General features: G+C 41.5%; 1 protein-coding gene across 1 annotated transcript; it reads right to left on the bottom strand.

The window, feature by feature from the left end:
* Window positions 1-872: 872 nt before the first annotated feature.
* rel (REL proto-oncogene, NF-kB subunit) lies at window positions 873-26,029 on the bottom strand. Its single transcript, XM_086046007.1, is given in 13 exon segments — window positions 873-3,738; window positions 3,740-4,575; window positions 5,908-5,979; window positions 6,096-6,161; window positions 6,294-6,512; window positions 7,858-7,962; window positions 9,208-9,348; window positions 16,667-16,758; window positions 17,139-17,287; window positions 17,363-17,502; window positions 20,921-20,959; window positions 21,290-21,528; window positions 25,847-26,029. Coding segments are annotated over 12 exon segments (1,908 nt in total). The 5' UTR covers window positions 21,306-21,528; window positions 25,847-26,029; the 3' UTR covers window positions 873-3,705.
* Window positions 26,030-26,048: the final 19 nt, after the last annotated feature.

Here is a 26,048-nt window from a genome sequence, read left to right on the forward strand (position 1 = left end):
GCCATTTTGTCACTTCTGTCGACTGAAAATGACAGAATCACAGTTGCTCAGGTAATGACCAATCACAGCTCGCCTGTTTTCTGAAGCTGAGCAATGATTGGTCGTTATCTCAGTCCTGAGCATCTGTGATGTCATTTTCAGTCAACAGAAGTGACAAAATGGCCGCCCCCTGAGATGGCTAAAAATGGGTGGATTTTGCTGCTTAACCCATACTCCACAAACACAATATCAATCAGAATGGCTTGTGTCAACTAGTGGCAGCATAGAAAATGTTCTTGAAAAAAATGTTTGGGTTGACTTCCCCTGTAAAAACAAAGAATGAAAATATCTCATAAACCTCCATCCATCCATCCATTGTCTATACCGCTTATCCTCACAAGGGTCACGGGGCACGCTGGAGCCTATCCCAGCAGTCTTCGGGCAGTAGGTGGGGGACACCCCGAATTGGTTGCCAGCCAATTGCAGGGCACACAGAGACAAACATCCGCACTCACAATCACACCTAGGGGCAATTTAGAATGTCCAATCGGCCTACCAAGCATGTTTTTGGAATGTGGGAGAAAACCGGAGTACCAGGAGAAAACCCACGCAGGCACGGGGAGAACATGCAAACTCCACACAGGGAGGCCGGAGCCGGGATCGAACCGACAACCTCTGAACTGTGAGGCGGACATGCTAACCAGTCTTCCACCGTGCCGCCATCTCATAAACCCGAGTACCTGAAAAAAGTATAGTCATGTTACACCGTCAAAAATATGTTTAGGGACACATAAAGCCATCTCTGATTAAAATTTGACCAGTGTAGTAGTAGTAGTAGTAGTAGTAATACAAATATTTTTATAGTGTATATCTAAAGTAAGAGTGACAACAAATTTTGAATAACGCTGTTTATTAAAATTTGATCCTACTGCAAAACCCTCCAAACAACGCCCAGAAGATATCATAGTCAAGAATTCTGGACATACAAGTATAAAACGTAATGAGCTGGGCTACAAATGACAAAGTAGCTATGCACAAGAGCAAGTGTTTTTCCTTAATTAGCCAGTCTCTATCAAAAAAATAAATCTAAGAAGCCTCAGCTGAATGAATAAAACAACATAATATTTACAATTCTATCAGTCAAACATATGTTTGCCTCTCTGAGAATAACACATGTGATCACAAGTGTGACATAGTCATTACTGAGGAAAGTCACAACATTGTGTGCTTCCTCCAACTTCCTCATTGGAAAATTTTGTACCTTGTCAATTCATGAGCCCTTCAGCAAGCACTGAATTGGCTAAAAATGACAACAAATGCTGTTCGACAGAAAACAATGGACAAAAATCTACATGCACATGCGCGATATGTGACATTCTTTTACAAAGTAATTAAAAAGACCACAGTAACTTGAAAATCCCCCATCTTTACCCAACAATTAAACCTCCAATGAAGTAATGATATATTTGCACTTGATTCACTGCAAAACGGAATGAAGCATCACAAAGGGGGGGGGGGGGGGAGTAGGCGGGGCAGAAAAAGACAAAGTACATCCATATATCCATCCATCCACTATAGCGCTTATCCTGTTATGGATCACAGGGAGCTAGAGCCTATCCTAGCTCACTTTTGGCTCAGGCAACCTACATTCTGGACTGGTCACAGGACACATATAGAGACAGACAACCACTGACACTCAAATTGACACTGTCACCGAGTGGGAACTGAACCCACACTGCCTGTACCAAAACCAGGCAAGTGTATCACTAACCCACTTATACAGTATATCCTCCTCTAACTTTCATAGTCTTCATCACAAGCTCATGTGTTGTTCTGGATTCACGTGTAAGAAATCTGACTAAAGCTCTAAATAACAAGAAGAAAATCATGCATTGGAACTGCAGTATTTACTTTCTGAAGTGACCAAAAACAGAATATGATTCCTCATTATCAAAAAGTGATGTACCATGTAAAGTTTGCTGCAATGAAATCATTCCTTACTCTGCACTCTAAAAACAGTCAGGTCAAAAATAACTATTCTTGGGTTAAATTTGACCCAACTGTTGTGTTAAAAAAGGACCGACTCAGACTTGGGTCAATTTGAACCAAAAAATTGGGTTATTCAGTTTTGACCCAACTTTTAGGGTTTAATGAACACAACAAATTGGGTTATTCCATTTTGAGCCAAAATTAAGGGTCCTCGTTGGGTCAAAACAATGCAAATACTTGGGTTATTCCACTATTATTTTTATTTATTTTAGTTATAATGCTAAGGATACTGCCCCTTCCCCAAAAATGAACTAATAACAAGTGGAAGTTAAAAAGATGCGTCTTTATCTTCAAGCACTTCATTCTTGATATTGACATAATTTCAGTCACAATAACAATAGGGGATGATGGGCAAAAGTAAGGGCTCAATTTAGCAAGGGAGGGAATGGATTTTAATACAGCCCTCTAACAGGCTCTTATGCATGTGCCATGGTCATAAGCGGGTCATATTTAATCTCAGCCTACTTGGTGATATCTGTTAACATGGCAGGAAGGTCATCGTTTGTTATGCGGTCCTCAGTCATGGTTTCATAAAGTGGAATGCATACGTGTCCAGATTTTGTTCAGCACATTCATGGTGGGAGTGAGAACAAATCTAAATTAAAAAGTAGCGATTAGAATTGTATGAAATTCGTATATTTTGTGTCATGGCGCTTTTAGATATGAATTGAAAGACACCAACGGCAGTCTGCAAAGTGGTGTCAGTGACAATCACTCTGATTGGCTGTCAGCCAGGAAATGCAAATCAGTGCATGAGATAGATGAATTTGTAAAATGGTATACAATTTATTTCAGTTCTTTAAACCAAGCCTTGCTTCCTTGCGGTCATCACCAGACAACTGTCTCACACTTTCACACGGGCTGTGATGAGTTGTGGGTCTATCTTGAACAGTGTGTTAAGATATATTGACCTCTTGAGGAGAGTTGCGCTCAAAAGTTTTCAATCTCCAAGCAAGGTAACCAGAACCACCCTGGTAATCATAAAAATGTTCCCTTGGATTACAGTACACATAAAGTTAATATGGAACATTATTTGGAGAACGCACTGTTCTTGTGAAGTGTCCCAACCTACAATGGCGGCAGACTAATGACTTTTTTTTTTTTTTACGATTCCAGCACTCGTCCTGTCCAACACACACGCTCATTTACAAGGCAACTCGTTTTCAAAAGATTACAATGTGTGAAGTACTTACCAAGTGTGATAAATGAAGAAATCAAAATGTCAAAAGTGTCGTTGACTTGACCACGATGCTGCGTGTGTAGACATATGAACGGTATGTCGGTGGCTGTCATGGCCGGCAGCCATACTTCATTAAAGTGTACATCAGGCACCTGTGTATGGGCCTGTAAGGATGATTTTTTGACCCAACATAAAACATTACTGGCATATAACCCAATATATAGTTCATTTGAACCAACAATTGGGTACATTTTTAAGAAATAACCCAGAATTTTGACCCAACACAAACGATCCAAAAATTGGGTTAGTGAAATAACCCAACTGTTTTGAGAGTGCATGGTTATGGGTGTGGAACTACCGTCCCGTTTATTGTGCTCAGCCACTGATGTAATCCACTACATTCCATGCCGACGCAAATGCCCAATTAGCATACCAGGAATAGTATCAGTTTGAGTATTCAGGGAGTCAGCGCTAAACACGACAAGATGAATTATTTGTCATTCCTTGTGGTCACTGTTTTGAGGAATGACTTGTCTCGGCTCTCATCCAGTCATCCAAAGTTGAAAAGTGACTCTGAGAAGTCATGTGGTTTGTAGAGTAAGGCTCTTGATGACTTGGATGAGCAAGGTGTGGTTTTCTTCCACCATCCTTCCATAAAACATTCCTGTTGTTGCCGTTGCTCATAGAACGCAGAAGAAGGTCGGTGTACGTGTTTGCGTGGGGTTCTGTCATCGCAGACAAGTTGGATTCTTCTTTGACCGAGATGGGAAACTCTTGCTTGAGTTGGAACCCAGTCTGAGATTCTCTTCCTACTTGGCCCTTCAGAAATTCATTCCTTTCCATCCCCTCCAAGAGCGGGAAAGCTCCGAGCTCCTGAGCACTCTTTTCCGAACCAGGGACAGCGCTCTCAAAAGTGTTCTGTAATGGATTGAGGGCACTGAAATTGTTCCACAAATTTTGGAAGCCCTGGTTCTGGCTCCCAAGGTGGTTCTGGACCCGGTTATTGAAGGCAGGTCCAGGCCCGTGGTGCTGCGAATGGAAGCGCGCGTGGGACTCAGGCTGGCCCATCACAGGAGCTTGAGGAACTGCGTCCAAGCAGTGCAAGTCCCTCATGGAGAGCTCAGGGAGGACATTGCTTTCGCAGGGGAAACCAGAACCATGGTTTTGAGGCTGTGGCCGAGTGCTCTTAGGCTGGGGCGGGTTGCTCATGACATTAGAAGGATTGACGGAGACTGTAGACATCGGAAGTACTGGGTTGGAGTTTGTCCAGGAATGGCTGACTGGAACATTTGGATGGTAGGGTTGGTTGAACACGGGTTGTTGCTGCTGCATTGGAGGCGGAGGCTGCCTCGGGTACATGTTGAGGTCTGCAAAACACAAGAGTAACATTTATTGAGCACAATGCTCGTAACAAGGCCAGAAAACTGGCCCTTGATGATGTCAGCATTTTATCATTGTCTGAATGGTTGCTCAAAACCAAATTTGGTACAGCCAACTTTGACTGGAAAACGTGTCTGTAGCGATCGGTACAAATGTAATAATCCACATCTCTGCTAATTAAGGGAAGATGTATTTTATTTACAGTTGCACCGATACAAGTTGTAATACAAGATATACTGTTCACAAGCGAGATCACGTGCTCCTTGCAGACATTGTCAGATGATATTGTGAAATACTTTTGGCAGTGGTAAATTCATGGCAGCCAGACAGTGCACTGACATTACAACCATCAGATAACAGATTCATGATCAGAGTTTTATGGACTACTTCTTCCCGTTACAAGGTTAGTTGCGGTGAAACAGGTGGCCATCCGGTGCGCACCAGCCCTGGCCTCGGTCCTGCAAACACACGAGCCCACTGCTTGACAGTTGAGCACACGAGCTTAGCTGGCTAAAAGACCAGTTTCGCAACCCACCGGCTAATGCAGTTGTTAATGTGTCAGGGAGTGAGAGTTACTTAACATTCTGTCGCACAGTGCTAGTTGGCACCTGTTACACCAGATTAGATCAAATTTAAATTGGATTAAATACTAAACGTGTTGTTGGGCATTTTAGGTGTCATTTTTGGAAGCACTACACCACCATAAAGTGCTCTCGTAAACTGCGGCTGTCATGGATTGCCACTTGCCAGTTTGGATTTCTCATTTTGCCAGTATAATGAATCTAAATAAATACTCGATGGAACGGGTAATTACAGTAATTGGAACAGGAAACTGCTCGGGACAGGAAATAGTTGTTGGAAACGGTCACTATTTCATCACGGGAAACAATTGTTGCTACATGTAACTATTTGGAGGAAACAAACTTTGAAATAGAGATTGGGCACTGGTAGTTCAGTGACTGAGTAAATCTGGTTAATCTTGGTATTAGTCTATTTTGTAAAACGATCACCTGGCAATCAATGCCTAGTAATCCTATGCTAGTAAGGATGATTGATGAAATACTGTACATGGGAAAATTTTGCCTTGGGAGACCCTTCCTGGGGGCAATCAGCAACATACTGCAACGTTTCGGATTACTCACTCACGTGATTCACCAAGGTGTTTTCTACTGGCGACCCAAACTTTTTTTATGAGGGCATGGAGATAGCAGCTCACAGAATATTCAAAACTCCTGACACTATTTGTCTCAGGATCTTTTTTTATGTGATCTTTTAAGGCACTACTGTATGTAAATCTAAGATTTTTATAATGACTGTACCTTGCATGTGATTCCTGGTACTCTGTGGCACTGCCCTTTGCCTGTTCATAGCCAGGCCAGAAAACGGAACAGCTAGAAAAATGCAGAAACACCCTTGTCACATTTGTATATTTATGTATTCACTCTTGATGTGAACATACTGTACATAGGCTAATGTTTAACCAACTACATTCAGTGGCAAATCTTACCTGACAATCCTGACATCTTCATTAAGTTCTCTCGACTGCGTTTTTTCTTATTATAGCCGTAAGGGTCTATAAAAAAAAAAAAATAATAATAAAATATCAAGCATATAAAATGTGCATTGTATTATGAAGCTTCTTATCCAACTAAGAGGTAAAAGGCGGCCACCATTTCCATGATTGATTTCCAGGCATTCGGCTAACCTTTGTCATCGGGAAGATATCGGAAGTCCAGGGGCTCGCTGACTTCCACATCCGACGGTCGGCGTAGCTGCATGTGTACAGTGACTGACTCTGTTATCGAGGTGTTGTAGAAAGGCGGCGTCTTAAAGACGATGGCCACTTGGCGATGAACGTCGGCCTGGGAAAACGAGCCTTTGGCTTCCCAGCCATCAGAGGAGAAAAATCGCACTTCTATGTCATCTAAAGGAAAGGGCGACGATGGAAAGAGAACGCGGAATGAGTATGCAAAGAGATGACTGGCGAGGCCTCAGACCAGAGTTGGGGAGACCCCAACCAACCTCAGCTATGTTTACATTTTTTATTTTCATTTTGTCCTCATATAAAGAAAGGGAAAAATGTATGCGGCGCCTGCTGTTCTACGGAATGGGAACGAAAAATGCATTAAAAAAAACAACAAAAGACTCAAATGCAAGGCAAACACTAATGCTGTGTAATCATTGTGTGAGGGCGCGACTCCGTCAATAATGACTGGGCAACGCAATGCTACAGCGACGCTGGCGCACACACACATGACATTTCTACACTCCTTGCTTCATTTCCACCCCAGTTGCAATGAGGACACCACACCATTCCCACTTCCTACAGTTTCAGTAGCGCGACCAATGCTGCCTATTCAGTTATTCAGCTACAGTTGGAAGCCTACAGACACATACATTCACACTCAATTCCTCCAGATAATTACTTAAGTACTCAGTGAAAAAAACTACTCAGGTACTGAGTAACTGCTCTGCCACGCTATGACTCACTTTGAAAATGTTGCTTCTCCATGATTGGTCAAAATGAGTCAAACATCAGCACTGGTCGCATTGAATTGGCGAAACAGAGTCATGTGACGTAGGTCTCGCTCACAACCAAAAACAAATACGTTGCACAAAGAGTAATAAAAATAAAAATAGTAAACAGAATATAGCTCAATGTAACGGTATAAAAGTAGCTTTTTTTCTTAAAAGGGGCAAATCAACATATTTTTTCCAAGAATATGTTCTATGCAAGCCCACTAGTTGAAACAAGGCATTCTGATAAATAAAAGCATTTGTGGAATTGACCCGTTTTCTCAGGGGGCGGCCATTTTGTCACTTCTGTCGACTGAAAATGACATCACAGTTCCTCAGGGCTCAGGTAACGACCAATCACAGCTCACCTGTTTGCTGAAGCTGAACAATGATTGGTCGTTACCTGAGCCCTGAGTAGTTGTGATGTCGACAGAAGTGACAAAATGGCCGCCCCATGAGATGGCTAAAAACGGGTGGATTTTTCTTGCTTAACTCGTATTCCACAAAGGCGATATCAATCGGAATGCTGTGTTTCAACTAGTGGGCCTGCATAGAACATGTTCTTGAAAAAAATTGTTTGGGTTGATTTCCCTTTCACAAAAATACTCAAGTAAAATTAAAAATAAGGACGTAGCACTAAAACTACTCTGACAAGTAGAATTTATCCCAAATGTTACTCAAGTAAAAGTTATGCAGCAAATGTAGCTATCCCAAAACAGAAACGAAATAGAAGACACTTTACACCAAAGTACCTTTTTGCACTTTATCACAGAGCAGGAAGATCTCCTCTCCTCCCTTAACAGAGCCGCTGTTGCTGTTGATCCGACAGATCCTCAGCTCTGCTGTGTTTGGGGCCCCTGTCGGTTTCAACATGCACGAGAGCAAGTGGGTCAAATCACAGGTGACCAGTCAGGTTGTAAACACATTTTGTGTGCCTGCCATCACGTTTGAGGAAAACAATCACATATTGACTGAGTGGCAACACCAAGTTGAGTCACATGTCTGTTGTCAGAAGAGGAAGTACGCCATGGTAACGCTCCTCTTTGAGGGTTAGTGTGTGTACAGTATACAACTTCCCCTTTCTCAATGTGTGTGTGTGTGTGTGTGTCTCTGAATTAGTTCACAAGCGACCGAAGCACCTGCAACGGTTCTGAGAGACACGTATGTAATAATTCTTGCAGGTGCAGATACAGTTGGACAATAAAGAGTGCAGTGTTCTTAAAGCAGAAATCAACCCAGGCACATTTTTTTCAAGAATATGTTCCCAGCAGGCCCACTAGTTAAAATACGATATTCTGATGAATATTGCGCTTGTGGAATATGAGTTAAGCAGCAAAATCCACCCGTTTATAGCCATCTCATGGGGCGGCCATTTTGTCATTTCTGTCGACTGAAAATGACATCGCAACTGCTCAGGGCTCAGGTAACGACCAGTCAGGGCTCAGCTTCAGAAAACAGGTCACCCGTGATTGGTCGTTACAAGAGCCCTGAGCAGTTGTGATGTCATTTTCAGTCGACAGAAGTGACAAAATGGCCGCCCCCTGAGATGGATAAAAACGGGTCAATTCCACAAACGCTTTTATTTATCATAATGCCTTGTTTCAACTAGTGGGCCTGCGTAGAACATATTCTTGAAAAAAATATATTTGGGTTGACTTCCACTTTAAGTATTATCATAGGATTGAATCTTACGTGCCTGTGCTCCCACTTAGTGGGATGTTATTTTTCTTCCTAAAATTGTCCAAAGGCATTTAGGACAGCAATATTATATAATTTTATATAGTAATATTTTCATAAACACACTGCACAGTCAAATAAAACACTGACAAATGAAGTGAAATATTTGATGGTTAAAGGCGCATCTGCAAAGTGACTGGCATGCGCGTGATGCATTTTATTATTTGTCAAAAGTCACCATTTCAATATGAACAGTGGTCAATTATGCACATGCATGACTGTTAAGCATGATAAACATTACTACAGACTTTTGTGCTTTTTTGAGCCGAGAATTAATTACCGGTACTTTTCCATTATGTTCTGCTGGAGTAAACTTTGAACGCAGCGTGATACACAAAAAAAACGAACAAAAAAATGTCACTTACTGTTGTCATAGATGGGGTTGCTGACTACAGGGTTGAGCACTCGAGTGTAGTGGCTGTTTTCATCCTGCAGGAAAACCTGTATACACAAGCGCACCACGTTCAGGTCATACTCTTCTGTCTGCAGCAGCTGCTCTTGCGGCACTGTGGTCACACATGCACAAACACACACACACACACACACACACCAAGATGATTGTTACAACCAGAGAGCAATCGCAAAGCATATTTTGACATTACAGGTCTGCCAGTCAACACATTTCCACAAATAACAGTCAGGGGATGGCATGTACTGGAAAAAAAAAGAAGTCACAAAATCTGAATGTAGGATGTAGGAGCAATTGACACGATGCAGAAATGACACCAGAGAACGTGTACACAGTATGAAAAATTATTTTTGAAGTGACGTCCAAATATGTTCACATTATAGGCATTGCACATACTTTGCAGCAAGACTGCGATATGCCCAAACCAATGCTTTCAAATTCAGCCTTTCAGCTCCCCACCTACAATTTGTCGCCACAGTGACGCTGTGCAACGTCACAGCTGAGTGGAAAGAAGTGTGCGTGTGCGTGCCTGTATAACCGAGAGCTGAGACTCCCGACACAAGTGCCCGAAATGGCTCGTGACGTGTGTGAAAGTAATGCAGTGGGGCCTGAAAGCGTGTTGGCGAATCTTTGACTGGGGTCTTGCGATGCACGAGATGGAAACTCATTCATCTAGAACGCGTTGAGTAGCATACTGTAAATATTAGCTTGTTGGGTATTTTCCCTGGTCGCTGTCTGCACTTGCAGAATCAAAGATGAAGGCATTCAAGCAGAGAAACGTGCCTCGTCTCCCCAGGCATGGCTGACATTTTTCTTCTCACCAATATATTGGAACACAGTTGCATGGATTGCAGTGTGTGCATAACACACACAGTGTTTTGATGTTTACATGCATGTTTATATATTGATTTACTTGAATTCCCAAACACAATTTACAGTAGATACCACGAAATAGCTTCTGTGTGAAGGAGTACGGTGAATGGGAAGAGGCATAACTCGTACAGCAACTTCACAAAATCCTCCTATCTGATGCATGTTTAACGCGTTATAGCAGTAAGTTGTAGAAGGAGTGTCACGAGGAACTGAAGTGTTGATTACTATGCATTGATAGTTTATTATCGCCGCCAATATTCGGCATTTTTACTATTATTGGCATCAGCCTTTTTTTTTTTAAATCCGATGGCCGATAATAACTCAAATTTAAAACTGTGTTAACTTCAAGGAACTATTCATTTCAATTTTCAGTTGAGATTCTTCTGTTTTGTTTGAAAGCGACAAAGACAAGTGAAATTTTAACATATCTGTCATTTTGAAATTCTGGAGGGGCGGCATGGTCAGCTGGTTAGCACGTCAGCCTCACAGTGCAGAGGTCGTGGGTTCGAATCAGGCCCTGGCCTTCGTGTGTGGAGTTTGCATGTTCTCCCTGTGCCTGCTTGGGTTTTCTCGGCGTACTCCGATTTCCTCCCACAGTCCAACAACATGCATCACAGCTGAGTCTGTACTGTACTACTTGATTGAACACTCTAAATTGTTCCTAGTTTGGATGGTCAGTGTGAATGGTTGTCTTTGTGTGCCCTGCGATTGGCTGGCAACCAATTCAAGGTGCCCCCCGCCTACTGCCCGAAGACAGATGGGATCCTCGTGAGGATGAGCGATTTGGATAATGGATGGATGACATTTTGGAGAACATTATTTTGCCTAGAAAACTACAGGGAGCTATTGCTTAAGTTTTCATTTAACTTTTTAAGGCATGCTAATGACCCAGGGGAGCTCCCTGAACTTTTTTTGAATTTTATAACAAAGATGTATATTGTCAAAAATGTACAACAATAATAATAAAAACTAATTATAATAATAACATAATAATAATAATAATAAATCAACAGTATGAAAATCTGAAAAATTGTTCAAAAAACATATGCTTAAAGACATTTTAACAAAGTTAAGAGTTTTAAATATTTTCAGATTTTAATGCCAATATTTTCCTTTTGTTTCCAAATATCGGTTATTGGCCTCCTTGACTACTATCGGTATCCGTATCGGACCTGAAAAAAACATAACAAAAAGATATCGGTCTATCTCTACTACTGTGTTTTTAAAGGATATAGATGACAATAGTGTGTAAACTGCTTAATTATTTTTCACATGTAAGTTTAGATGAATGCACTCTACTCTTTAAAATAGTACATTATTATTCATATTTCTCTGATGTACTTCCTACATTACAATATTGTCAATCTGAAACAGGTTTACTAGATTAAAATTGATTCGCCCCGATTAATCGATTCAATTAATCGAAAATTGAACTGATTAAATTAATCTAGAAAATTATGTCATGAAACGTTTTTTTATTCCACATGCATAACACATTTTGAATATGTCAATCAAATTATGCTTTTGCGCCAATCATCATTGCGTATTGCATTTGTGGATGGCTGGAGAACCACACTAGTGCACAGAGACAATCATGTTAGCAATTTATAAAAAATCTAATTGAATCGAAAACCGTGAACTGAAAATCTTGAGTGAATCGTTACATCCCCAATGTTGACCTATATTGCAAATAAAACACTTGGCGCACTGCCGCCAATAGCCAACTGACAACAACAATCAAAGACTGCACAACTTCAACTACTCTCTATTAAAAAGTGGACATCAAGTGATAGCAAACTAACACACTTAGTTATGGCTGTAAGACACTTTCTCACATTCGCAAGCATGGATCTGTCAGAGGAGTTTGAGCATGTATAATGGAGGTTTGCTTGAGTGTGGTGGGATGAAAAAAAAGAGAGGAAGTATTGCCGTGATGCAGGAAGAAGTCAAGTTTCAGAGCAGAAGTGAGCTGACAAGAGAGAGAGCCAGAGATGGGCATTCGAACGGTCCATCTGTCCGTCCCGGACAGCATTTTGTTGAAGGACAGACAGAGGATGACAAATCTTTTAAAAAGGACGAACTGGGTTTTTTCCTCCGTCCCTCTATTCGTCCCTAACCAGGCCACGTACCGACTGACGTGTTGTGTTGGGTTCTTTTAAAAAGCAAGACCACTGTTCTCTTCTGCAATACCGCGGAGCCGCCTTTATTAACACTTTTCCTGTGCGCTCCTTGTAGTAACATTGCACAGGCATACAGTAGTCTGCCCTCTAGTGGTTCAACTGACGGGAGCGCTTTAAAAGGACGAGGACAGACGGGATTGGAGGACAATTCTTTTTATGAATAAGGACGGAGGGAAGAGGACGAAAGGGTACCCAGGTCGCAGACAGACCGGCAAAAAAGGGTGAAGTGCCCATTTCTGGAGAGAGCGATACATTACTTAAACTGTGGCAAACCAGTACTGCTTTTAGTGAAAACCACTGGTCAGATGGTACGTCGATATTAATCAGAATGCCACTTTAACATTTAGGTGGTGCTAGTCTCTCTAGGATTAGTGTGTAAGCAATTAATTAAACCGAACTAAAGTAAAGAACTGTCTTTCTCAATGCTGCAATTTCCCTTTTGGAAGTTGAAAGTATGATAAACACAAAAGTACTTTTCCCATTCTGCTGCTTATGTGTACAAAATTGAAAACACATTACAATTTCAAATTAATCATAAATGAGCTTCATTTAAAGGTACTCGAAACACTTTTACAATGTCACCTCTTATACGCAATGCAATGACTGACGATGATGATAAAGGTTGCGATAGAAAGAAAGGTAACGGATTCAGGATCAACGAGTTGTTCCAAATCTTGCTCAAGGGCGCAGTACTTTGATGGGGCTATGGGGGAGCTAGGGATCAAACTCGCAACATTCAGGACAAATGACTGAGAGTCAATAATCGAAGACAGTAAAACCCGAACCAAAATTTGAAAAATATCGAGGTTGCATTGAAAAATATCGAGGTTGCCTTGTAAAGTACGGCTTTTTCACAGCTTACATCAAACTAATCAATTTTTTGATTCCAGGGGGTTATTGGCTCAGGAGTATGTGTGTGTGTGTGTGTGTATATATATATATATATATATATATATATATACATACATAAGACTGCCTGATGTCGCACTAAATTGAAATTAGGTTAATCAAACACATTTGCTCCCCGTGCACTGCTACTGAGGATGCGCTATTGTCCTAGCGAGGATGAAAAGGCTCAGCCATGTCTGTCAACAAAGCAAAAAGCAAAGCAGAAGTCTAAGAATCAAACCTGGTATTAAACCCCTCTCCCCCTAGTTTTACAGCTGCATGAAGAAAATACACAAGGCAGTTTTTTACTTCAACTTTGAGAGCTGGGGAAGCCCCCCCAGTCCACGCCCCCCTCCTTTTAATGAATCCTGCATTCCCAGCTCTCACGTGGCATTTTCCATGTGCTCAATTGAGCAACTGTGACCAAGAATGGGGAAGTAGGTTAGCGCTTGTTTGCACGAGAGTACCACTGTCTATCTGCGCACAGGCGCAAAATGGAAAGAGAGGGGAAATGGCATTTCACTCTCTATCTACAATCAAACTTTTGGCCTTGACGTGAGAAGAAGTGGGTCAAGTTTCTTTTGAAATGTTTCAACCACTGCAGTAACAACAACGGGATCATGAGCAAAGACAGCTCAGTACTGACAATGATAATACAGTAATACGATAATTGCATTACATTATAATAGCGGCAAAAGTCAAGACAAAAGGAAAAAAAATATTTACCAGATGCCTATCACAAATAGATAGTAATCAGTCATTTGTTCATTGGCCATTTTAATAGTTGCATGACCGCTGAGACATGAGCAGTCACACTACGCCACTTTGATCCCAGATGTCATTACATCACATACTAAGTATCCAATCACATTCCTCCAGGGCAGTTTGGTACCGCATCTGAAGATTAAGGATTAGGATACGCTGCGATGCATTAACCATGGTTGTACTCCCCGTTTCACTTCATTTCTTTGTATTTTGGTTTAGCAACAACATATAAAACGCAATTTAGAAGAGGACTGCTGTTTGTATTTTTCCATCCATTTTCTAGAACACTTGTCTTCTGTGAGTTATATTAAGTCCGTTTGGTCTTCTTTATTATCTATATTTTTGACTGATTCATTTAAAACAGACAATAGTGTCTTTGCCTGGAACACGCCAAAACATGTCAGGTAATTAAACGACCTAAAGACAGTTGTCTGTTATAAATGAATCGGTCAAAAATCTTGTCTTCAGTGAGTTCGCTGGTGAGCTGGAGCCTAACCCGGTTGACCGTTCGCCAGCCAGGAAAGATCAACTGAAACCATTCACGCTCACGTGCACTAAAGGAATATTTAGAGCACAGGAAGTCCTCAAATTACGAACGAGGTCCGTTTCCTACGCTGGCGATGTAACACGAATTTCCGCGTATGTCGGATTTCGCCGTTAGTGTCGAAATTGATGTCAAAATACTTTGTATACAAAATGAAAATACATGACAATTAAAAAGCATAAGATTCCGTACTTAGCATTACTGCTGGAGAAGAAGGAGAGGAGGGCGAAAAAGGCAAAGATACCGCCGGCGCGCAGATACGATCGAGACACTGCGCATGCTCAACCGCAAGGAATGCTGGTCTTTGTAGTACAGGAGGAAGTGCTTGTATGCGGAAGTGCGTTGTTTGGCGCGAAGCCTACCGCAAATACACAAGCCTAAACAAGCTCAGAGACACAGCACAAAAGCACACTTTTGCAGCGAGGAGGAAACCGGCTGCTTCATTCCTGTGGTGAGCGACATGAATATCAAGTGTTTTATTGACAGTTGAAAGTAACAAGCGGAGATGATGTCCGTTTGAGTCATGACGGCGCGTGTCGCAGTACACAGTGGGTTATTCAAATGCCGGAGCAACTCTGTCCGCTCAATCATGTAAGCGGGATATTCAGAATAACTCAGAAATCGCAACTTTGACCTTAAACTGAATATTGACTGCGTGCAGTGAATATGGTGCTAGGGACAAAATGGCGGAAGAGGCACGGGCGTCGTAAAGTCGAAACGTCGTAGGTTGCGTACGTCGTAATTCGAGGGCTTCCTCTATTCCATTTACACATACAGTGCATACCGATAATATCCAACCCTGTTGTCATATCCCGTTGTTATATTTCTTGTACTCTACTTTACTCAGCGCCCTCCCACACACACACAAAAAAAGAATAGCTCGCCCAACCCAAAACACAAGCACATGATTTCTATGACTAAGTTTGTAAGCGTTGAGAAATCGTTAAGTTGGACCTTTCTGTTTACAGCAAGCAAAGGAATCAAAACATTCACTTCAATGTACTGTATTTGCATATTAGAAGATTATTAGGAAATGTTGTGTTGCAAAGCATTATATGGCTCAGTTAATGTCTATCACTGGCGTTTCTGTTCTGCGACAACATTTTTAAGCATTCCTGCTCAATTTCTGAGCGAAGCGTTTATTTCGGTTTATGATGCTCTCTCAAAGCTTGGTCATGCTGGGGTTTGTGTTACGATCAAATCACCACAATTGTTTTCATCATGTTCTGACTGCTGTGTAAATGTGAATGTAAGTCATGTAAATATTTCATGTGGTTTGCATGTTTGCCTCATAGTTTTGAGGTTTGCGTTTCAATTCTTGGCTACAGCCCTCCTGTGAGGAGTTTGCATGGTCTCCCCGTGCTCCTGTGGGTTTAGTGCGGGTACATCGGCTTTCTCCCACATTCCAAAAAAATACAGGTAAGGTTCATTTATGACTCTTAAGGGGAAGTCAACGCATACATTTTTTTTTCAAGAATATGTTCTATGCAAGCCTACAAGTTGAAACAGGGCATTCTGATAAATATTGCGTTTGTGGAATAAGTGTTAATCCACAAATTTTTTGCCATCTCTGGGGGCGGCCTTTTTGTCTTCTGTCGACTGAAAATGACATCACAACTGCTCACAACGACCAATCACGGCTCAGATTCTGAGAACAGGTGTGCAGTGGTTGGTCGTTGTGAGCAGTTGTGATGTCATTTTCATTCGACAGAAGACAAAATGGCCGCCCCCAGAGATGGCTAAAAACGAGTGCATTTTGCTGCTTAATTTATTTTCCACAAACGCAAAATTAATCAGAACTAATTTCAACTAGTGGAGTATGTTTGGGTTGACTTCCGCTTTAACTCATTCACTGCCAGACACTTTCAGACTCTCTTTTACCCTAATGTTTGAAAAAATATGAAAAAAATATAAATAAGATCCTAGGATTGAATGGCTGGACTGTGAAAAGACAAATAAATCCGTCAATGGCAGTGAATGAGTTCATTATCCGTAGATTAGAGTGTTTTTGAAAATAGATGGATGGAAGCTTCAACATAGTCCCTAACTGAATGATCAGGAAGACTGCTGTGGGAACAAAAGCAAAAAAAAAAAACTATCCCCGTCACTTTGGTTCATTCACATGACTCTGTTATTGAAGATTTGATGAAAATACTGAGACTCACCATTGAAGGGGTTGATCCCTCTGTTAACCCTTTGTAAAATGGCATCTTTGACCTCCCGCTTCTTCACGCAGCGGATACCCAGATTCTGGAAACTAAAGAAATCAGAACATACTACATGAGCACAACAACTATAGCAACTTGCGGGGGTCAACCAACATTTGCATAGCGCTTTATGTAAATGTATACAACTTACTGCGAGGTCCATGAGAGAATTGCAAATTAGACACACAAAAATATACTGACTCATTCACACATGCTCGAGTACACACACAACCTCAGTTTTCCCTTTCTACCACTCATGCAGGCTGTATCGGTGAGGTTACTCAGGGGAATTCCCATGATGCCATGTTTCATTTTTTTGGGTGTTTATAAGCATGCATGTTTGTTGATTTGTTACGCTTGACATATTAAAACAGAGTGTAAGGTGATAATGACTCAGATGGCATGTTAGAAAAAGTGCCACGGAACTCACGCGATCACTTTGCGATCCGGCCCAAACTCGGCCTCGTAGTAGCCATCTTTGCAGTCCTTGCCCACCAGATCATGAGGATGTGGCCTGTAAGGCTCATTCTTCGTCACCAAATAAACACACACTTTACCCTTGCCACTGTAATTCAGAATCTGTGGAGGATGAAGAGCGAGTGGTTGGAAGAAAGTCACTAAGTGAGGTCAAGCGGACGTAAACACAGTCGGCACCTGCAGACTGGGGTAGGTCCTGTTGTTGTCTGTGCTTTTCTCGCCAGGGATGCTGCCAGCCGAGCGACCCTCACACTTGTACCGGAAGCGCATTCCTCTCATCCTGGGTTGCTCAAAGATGCGGATCGCCGGCTCGCCCACTAGGGAGGAAAGTTGGTCCAAACAATCAGTGAGTGTAAGTGCAGGAAACAGTCAGCGAAACAGAGAGACACATCAGGTCCGGGAAGAAATGAGGAGATGCTGATGCCAGCAGTACACTCATGATGGGATTGAACTGCTAACTCGTAATTAATTTGTTTCTTAATGCTTCATAATGTCAAAGGGGAAGTCAACGCAAACATTTTTGTTTCAAGAATATGTTCTATGCAAGCCCACTGGTTGAAACATTCTGATAAATATTGCGTTTGTGGAATATGTGTTAATCCACTCATTTTTAGCCATCTCTGTGGGCGGCCATTTTGTCTTCTGTCGACTGAAAATTACATCACAACTGCTCACAACGACCAATCACGGCTCAGATTCACAAAACAGGTCAGCCGTGATTGGTCGTTGTGAGCAGTTGTGATGTCATTTTCAGTCGACATAAGACAAAATGGCTGCCCCCGGAGATGGCTAAAAAAGAGTGCATTTTGCTGCTTAATTTATATTCCACAAACGCAAAATTAATCAGAATGCCTTGTTTCAACTAGTGGGGATGCTGGGAACATATTCTTGAAAAAAATATGTTTGAGTTGACTTTCGCTTTAAAGATCTGACCTATGGCCGGTTATTATTCATTTGTAGACAGTGTTAAACATCATTAGTGGCCAATTCATACGGCACTATGCTGCCTTTTCTACATTTTAAAATGTCATTTAAAATACTGTATATTTACAAGTGCTGATAAATGGCAGCTGTCTGTTTGAAAAAACAAACAAATAAAACTAATCTACTTGCAGTGTTCATTCCAGAAACACACACACACACGAGGTGAGAATTTGTATATTAGCGAGACTTTATGTATATATTTTTTATACTGTTCCTCCATCCATCCATCCATTATCGATACTGCTTATCCTCACAAGGGTCGCGGGGCATGCTGGAGCCTATCTCAGCTGTCTTCGGGCAGTAGGGGGACACCCGAATTGGTTGCCAGCCATTCGCAGGGCACACAGAGACAAACATCCGCACTCACAATCACACCTCGGGGCAATTTAGAGAGTCCAACTTACCATGCATGTTTTTGGAATGAACATGTGGACATTTTATAGCCTGATATAGGTAGTGTAGCTATGTCTTGATAATGATATATGTCCCAACAGAGTATTGGTGCATTATGCGTTTATTTAAGTATTTAAGTATTCTCCAATGGGAAAATACCATTCAAAAAATGTCATATTATATGATTATAACATTTTCAAGCCAATGCAATAAAGTGTAAAAATTTAAAACAAATACACTAACAACAACAAAGTGCATTCAGTAACATTCAATTATGCCTTTCATTTAGCCAATATAATAAACAGTTTCAGAAGAGGAGATTTAGGAGCACACGTTGTCAGCTTGTTGTGACAAGAAATGAAACTTCTTAAAATAGCTTGTTGCTTTTTTTTTTTTTTTATGTTTTGGTTCATCGTTTCATTACGTGTTTCATAGGTTGAGAGATAGGAAAAGCTGGTTAATTCTTATCACCATAATTAACATGTAAATCATGTTCCATGAGCTACTTTCTTTTTCATCACTTTGTGCTTTTGGTGTAACACGAGTGCTTTGTCGCAACTTTTTTTCACGCCGTCTTTGTACAAATGTTCATTTCGCGTCTTTTAAGTGGTAGAAAAGAGTTGATGTGTTGGAGCGCTAGCAACAACTTGTTGGCGACATGCTTGCGGATTAACCTTTTCTGGTTCGTGTTTGACTTTTTAAAAACAAACTGTGGAGTTACAGTTCCCTCTTTTCAGCATCAACTCTTTGGGCTCTGCTTCCACTTTATTTGCTAAGCTATCTGCGCCTGCCATGTTGTCTACAGTCACGCTCCTCTAGTGGTGCCATAAATTAGCATTTGCGGTGATGTACTGTAAAAATCACAAGTGGCTCTTCTGCATTTACGTTAACCTTCATTCTCTGTTCATACAATGTTGGCGTGGCGTCCAAATTCACTCTCATCACACAAAAACCCATAATTCATACTCAGTGGGAGCGCATGCACCAGGGATGGCGCTACACTGGGGCTAGGGCGGGCTAAAGCCCCGTCAGAAATCAGTGTAGCCCCAGTTAGGTCCCTCAAGCACTTTATTTGATATTATTTATTTTGTTTTATTTATTTATTATTTTATTTCTTTTTTTCAGCCCCTGTATTTATTGTTCAAGCCCCCTTTAGACCTGGGAGGGAAAAAGTCCTGGATCCGTCCCTGGCATGCACACTGCACAGACTGTTTACTGAACTTAAAGTCAACCCAAACATATTTTTTTTTCAAGAATATAATCTATGCAAGCCCACTAGTTGAAACAAGGCATTTTGATAAATATTGCGTTTGCGGAATAAGAGTTAATGCACTTGTTTTGAGCCATCTGTGGGTGCGGCCATTTTGTCACTTCTGTCAACTGAAAATGACATCACAACTACTCAGGGCTCAGTTCCAACCAATCACAGCTCACCTGTTTTCTGAAGCTGAGCGATGATTGGTCGTTACCTGAGCCCTGAGTAGTTGTGATGTCATTTTCAGTCGACAGAAGTGACAAAATGGCCGCCCCCTGAGATGGCTAAAAAGGGGTGGATTTTGCTGCTTAACTCCTATTCCACAAACGCTATATTAATCAGAATGCCGTGATTCAACTAGTGAGCTTGCATAGAACATATTCTTGAAAAAAATGTTTGGGTTGATTTCTTTTCTTTTAACTCACAGATTAACCGCATTGAGCGTCACATAATCTCCTCTTTAGCACATCATCCCTGCGCCCGCTCTCCAGGCATGACCAATCAATGCATGATTAATCCAGCTGTTACATTTGATGTGGCCCTCCTGTCCCACATGTGAGGGCATTCCGGCGATATCGCGGGGCTGTAGCAGGGTAGCGGTATTTGAACCGCGGTGCGCTTTCAGCAACATTTGGGGTCAACACTGTTTCCATAACAACCATAGAGCGACTCTCCCCCACTGTCTCAGAGGAACTACAAGTGAACCAGGAAGTCTCATGTGATGTGGACAGAACTTCGATGTGACAGGTGCCCCAACCAGACTGAGACGCTCACACACACACGCACCCGCACCCACACAAATACACGCGCACGCACGAGTGTCTGTATAAAACAAGCCCCGTCACATTTCTGTCCTAACTGCGGGGTGTACTGTTTGCCAAATGGAAAAATGTGATGCTCACATCACAAATTGATAATGTCAGTCCCAAGATGATAGTTCGAGTCCCACAAGCTCACAAACGCAGCTGTGACAAAAAAAACTAACGCCAATTGATTCTTTCCCCCCCAAAACAAATGGGGAAGTGAAAGTACACTGCTATGCATTTAGTGATGGAGCTTGTTTGGTTTCTTTTGCCGTTCTTTGACTCTTGAATAATACTTACTCAGGTGTGGGTCGTCCTCAAGAATGGAGGGCATAAGAGCTGAAAGAAAAGAATCACACGGGAAAGAAAAATGTGATGTCAAACTACATTGATTAACGGGTCTGATGAAGGTTTGGCTTGGCTGTGTGTTGCAAAATAAGCTACATTTGCAATTTCCTGACAGTGCAAATTAGGAGGAGGTCATTGTTTAATAAAACTGAAAAACAACAAAAACAAAGTTGTCATCTGACAGATAGACAGGTACTGTACTGTACAGGTACTGTAGTGTTGCCGTTCTAGAGCCAATCGTATTCATTTTTCATTCATTACATCTTACAGTGATCAAATACTGTAGTTTCTGTCCAATAAAAAAGGAGGACTGCTACTCACCATCCATGATGCACATGCAAACACACTGTTGACTTGTCACAGGGTTCTGACTTGCTCAGAGTGAGTGACAGAAGACTAGAATAGTGAAGTCAATGAAGGAAGTGCCCTGGCGGAAATCCCCAGCTAGAAAGGGCCAATCAGGAGCTGGTGAGTCACTACAGAGATCTTACACACGACGAAGAAAGTTCATGATTAGGACTGCTGCTTCCATAGTCACGGAGAGAGGCGTTCCAACTTCTCTAAGAGAGAGAGAGAGAGAGAGAGAGAGAGAGAGAGAGAGAGAGAGAGAGAGAGAGAGAGAGAGAGAGAGAGAGAGAGAGAGAGAGAGAGAGAGAGAGCGAGAGAGAGAGAGAGATCAAGAGATGGAGAGAGAGAGAGAGAGAGAGAGAGAGAGAGTGGGTGAGAGGGAGGGAGGTCGGGGGAGGGAGAGAGAGATTTTAAAATGAACAAAAATCCAGTGACCTTTAATATTTTTAATAAAAAAGAGAGAGAACTTGTAAGATTGAACTTTTCTTGCGGTTTCATTTTAATGATATAAAAAAAAATTGCTACTTTTCAACATTTTAACATAACAAATAATATGATCTAAATACATTAAAAAAATGTAAAAAAATTAAAGAAAAAAACACTCTCCACTAAACACCAATTAAATCTAGAAATAGAAAACATAATAAAAACAAACAGGAACTCGATTTAATCTGAAATAATGTCAAACTGGGTCACAATATTCAAAAAAGGTGTCCAAATCAATTGAAAGACATCTAACTTTCTAATTAAATAACTCATTTGATAAATTTTGTTTGGGAAAAAAAAGAATCTTACTTACATTTATTTTTCTTTATATTTTTTACATTTAAACATTGTCTTGTTTTGTATCCAAAAATAATTGATCGTTTGAATAATCGTGATTTCAATTATTACCAAAATAATCATGATTCATATTTTTTTCATTATCAGGCAGCCCCAGCATGGGGGGGATTTGAAAAATGAGGCAGAGAAGTCCACTGCTGCTAGCTGCTCTACAGCTCCTGTTAGCTGCACATTAATTAATGTCATTAGTAATTTGTTTTCTGAAGTTACGTTGTGATCCAAATCTTTAGGCAAGCTGTTTGCACTTGTTGCAGCAATGCAGCTGCACTTGATACCCTATATTATTAATTTCACTGTTAATAGTTTCTTAAGTTTATGATGTTTGTGGTCTGAAATTGCCAATGCATCCATGTTTGTTTTCCTTAAAAATGTATATGCGATAAATACACTTGTTGAATGTACAAAGCAGGTGCATTGACACTGTCCGGTGTTGTGTATATGCCACCTTTGAAGATGAAACATTTTTTTCACTGCTTTGTGGTCACTTATATTGGGCTTTTATATCGAACATGCTCATGCCGTCTTTGGCAGCCGATTTTATTGACAAAAGTTACAACTCCTTATAAATGACATGAAGCAGGGTCAGAGCTACGTTTTTGCCAGCAGTGGCCATGACAAGCAGGAACAAAAAGTAAAAAAAGCATGGTTTAAGAATTGGGAGGAATCGAGGCATTTTCTTTATTTCAATGGATCACAGTATGCAAAATGGTGTCGACCATGGGAAGCTAGGTTCTGGATATATGTACATTTTATTTTATTAAATCCTGACTGTATGATAAACAATGACCTCTAAGTTATAGAGGGGGTTAGGAGCATGCCAATGTACACACGCTCACGTACATGTCATGTGTGCACACTTGAGGCCAGCCCTCAGTAAGATGCTGTGACACCCCACTGAAAAATTTCTGGCTTTGTTTCTGTGTGGGGCAATGCAGAGACTGCAATGTCAAAATTAAAATCACTCAGCAGAACTACTTTTGTTGGTTGTCGCGCTCTAATTCAGTTGTCTTTGTTGTTATGACGGCGTGTGGATGTGAACACCCGACGCAATCAGGAAATGTAGAAGTAGATGTGTCCAAACTTTGAAGAAAACTGCAATCTTTGCTACCATCCTAAGGAAGCGGGTATTTTCTAGAAAATATACAATTTAGACCACTGAGTTTACCTGTATTGAGAGATGGTTGTGAATAATTGTGGATCAGTGGTGTGCACCGACATTTTGGGCGGCAAGTGCTCCGGGGGGGAAAAAAGGGCACTTTTACACATATGCAGAGCTGGGCAGTCCGTCTCTGGGCCGGACCGGTCGGCCCCTCCGGCCCGGCCAGATGCCCATTTTTGGGGGGGTGGGGGCTGACAGATTTTAAAAAATGGCTGGACTAAGCATGGCTGGAAGTGGATTTTAGTCTGGCCCACTAATCGCCCCTCATGCGTTTGACGTGGTCGCGAGGCGTACAAATTTCATCTCAGCCAACTCGTGAAAGGCTTCTTTTTAAGCTTTGTTCTACTCCCGCGTCGGCGCAAGCGACAACTGCCGCATTGATTCACGTGACCGACGCATTGTGCTGTTGGCGACAGGTCTGTGACATATGACACGCACACATCAGGAATTGTTGCTGCTCTGATCGGTCTATTACAACATCACATGTTGCGATGACATACAGTTTCCCACACGGAGAGGAGCTCGTTGCTGCTGCAAAGCAAACTAGTTTGGCAATGAAATTAAATGCATCGTCTAGTCATTTCGGTCCCTGTCTTTTTGAAGCGACGCCAACCGACTTGGAACTCAACTGTTTCAAAACAACTTGTGTCCACGAGTATATTCAAGCTGCGCGCAGCACTGACTCAAGGATGACGCTGGCACATCAAGGTGGAGTTCATGCACTTCTTCTGGAGTCTTCCCTACTTCTTGAAATACACCGTAGCAAACCTGCTGTGTAGTGGTTTGCTGGCATGCTTTTATTTTGAAGGCCGTGAAGGAGGGGAAGTGTGCAAAATAAATAAGTAACTTGTTGACTGCGACTTCTGGCCATCTGTTGGACCCAAATGATTATGCAATATGACAAAACCGACCCCGGGGCTCGCAATGGAAGTAAGCACACGCAGTTGGGTGTGTAGTAAAGTACGAGTGGCGCATTTTGAAGCGTGTTTGAAGCGTGTCCACAGCGGGTTTGAATAGTAAATTAGCCAGCTAATGATCCTTAAAAAGCCTCTGCCGTTAGCATCTCTCCCGCGGCGGCGTCAATCACGGACACTTTTCTTTTTTTTTGGGCCGGGCGGCGGAACGGGGTGGGGGTGATAATTTTTTATGAATAAGAGCGGGGGGTCGGGGCCGGAAGGGTACCCAGGTCAAGGGCAAAAAAGGGTCAAGTGCCCAGCTCTGCACATATGGAATGCCTTTTTGACAATTCCCAACATCCGGGCATTTTACAATGCAACACGCCTCACTCAGTGAAAACAATCCACGGTATCAAACTGTATTGTTTTTGGCTGTGATAGCATATTTAGCTCGCAGAAATTAATGTCTAGATGTTGTGCGGTTGGATAGTCCAACCATAACATGATGGAAACTAAACTATCATTCCATATTACTGTGTGGATCCTGAACGTTGGGGAAAGTGGGTAAATGGAGTGAAGAGAGTGAACTGGTCGGTTCGGAATGGAAGCTAACCAAGATCGCAGTGCTTTGTAGTGAGCATTTCTTAAGTGGTATGAAGAATCATTCTCGAGTGTGACAAAATGTCTGTTTTCCGTCCCACAAGTTTTAGGCTTTAACCAGCTTGCATCATTATTTATATAAATATAGTAAAATAGTTTGTTTTCGCCAACTTGACCACCATCTTGACATCTGACGTCATTTTGACGTAACTCCGGAATTCTGGAAGCACTTTCGGAAGTATTGTATTTTTCCTTAAAATTTATATAAGCAAGAGATTTAATGAAGATATTGTGAATTGTAGGTTTTGTGATGAGTGCCCTGAAACGGTTGTTCATTAATTTTGGTACTGTCCATCTGTTAGTTATGGCAGCGATTGTGTGATTTATTCATAATAATATTGAAAGCGATAATAATCGCTTGGATTTTTTTTTCTTTTTGAAGATGGCAAGGAAAAAAGTAATACATATGTGAAAAATCTTTTGGTACTAATGTCAAAATATCACATTAATCGTTGTAAATTCCGTAGAAAAAAAAACATGCTTTACTGCCTTTTATAAAGAATTTAGACAGTACTTTCTAGATTCTGAAAACGGATTTGCACTAATTTAAAGCTGCTCCTATAAACATTTTAGCCCCTAGCATGTTGCAGCATAACCTTTTTTTCCTCTACTTTATATTTCTGTCATTTTGACGTTATCTTGACAGATTGTTCTTATATTGTATCTGTAATTACTACAATTGCTCCTTACTAATTTTGTATCATCTGCGTTTTGCAATTTAAAAATGCATTGCTTTTGCCTGTGACTAGCATGGAAACCAGGCAAATTGTAATAGTAGTCAAACGAACTATCATTTTGAAGTCAAAATAATCCTCACAAATCAAATTACAACGATGTAAAGTCGTTGTGCTTGTCAATGCACGACGCGAGCTTCGTTTCTAGCTAATCAGGTCGCCAGTCAGCTAATTTATGCTCAGTTGTTTGTGCTATGCTTCACAACAAAATAGTAAAGTGTCAGTAACACAGCGCTACCTGACTGGTAGAGCAGATGAGATGCCTGTGTCCCACTCCCACTAGTGACCCCGTCACCCTGAGCGCGACCGCATCGTTGCAGTGCTGCTTTCACGTGGTAAGGGGGGAGAGAGACACACTAACACAGAGGTCGGCACCACCTGAGGTCAATCCTAAAATCACTCCGAGTCAAAATATTAAAAAACAAACGGAAACCTAAATG

Source organism: Filicampus tigris, chromosome 11 (genome assembly GCF_054856515.1).
Source record: "Filicampus tigris isolate MCC_2025a chromosome 11, RoL_Ftig_1.0, whole genome shotgun sequence".
In the NCBI taxonomy this organism is placed as follows: domain Eukaryota; kingdom Metazoa; phylum Chordata; class Actinopteri; order Syngnathiformes; family Syngnathidae; genus Filicampus; species Filicampus tigris.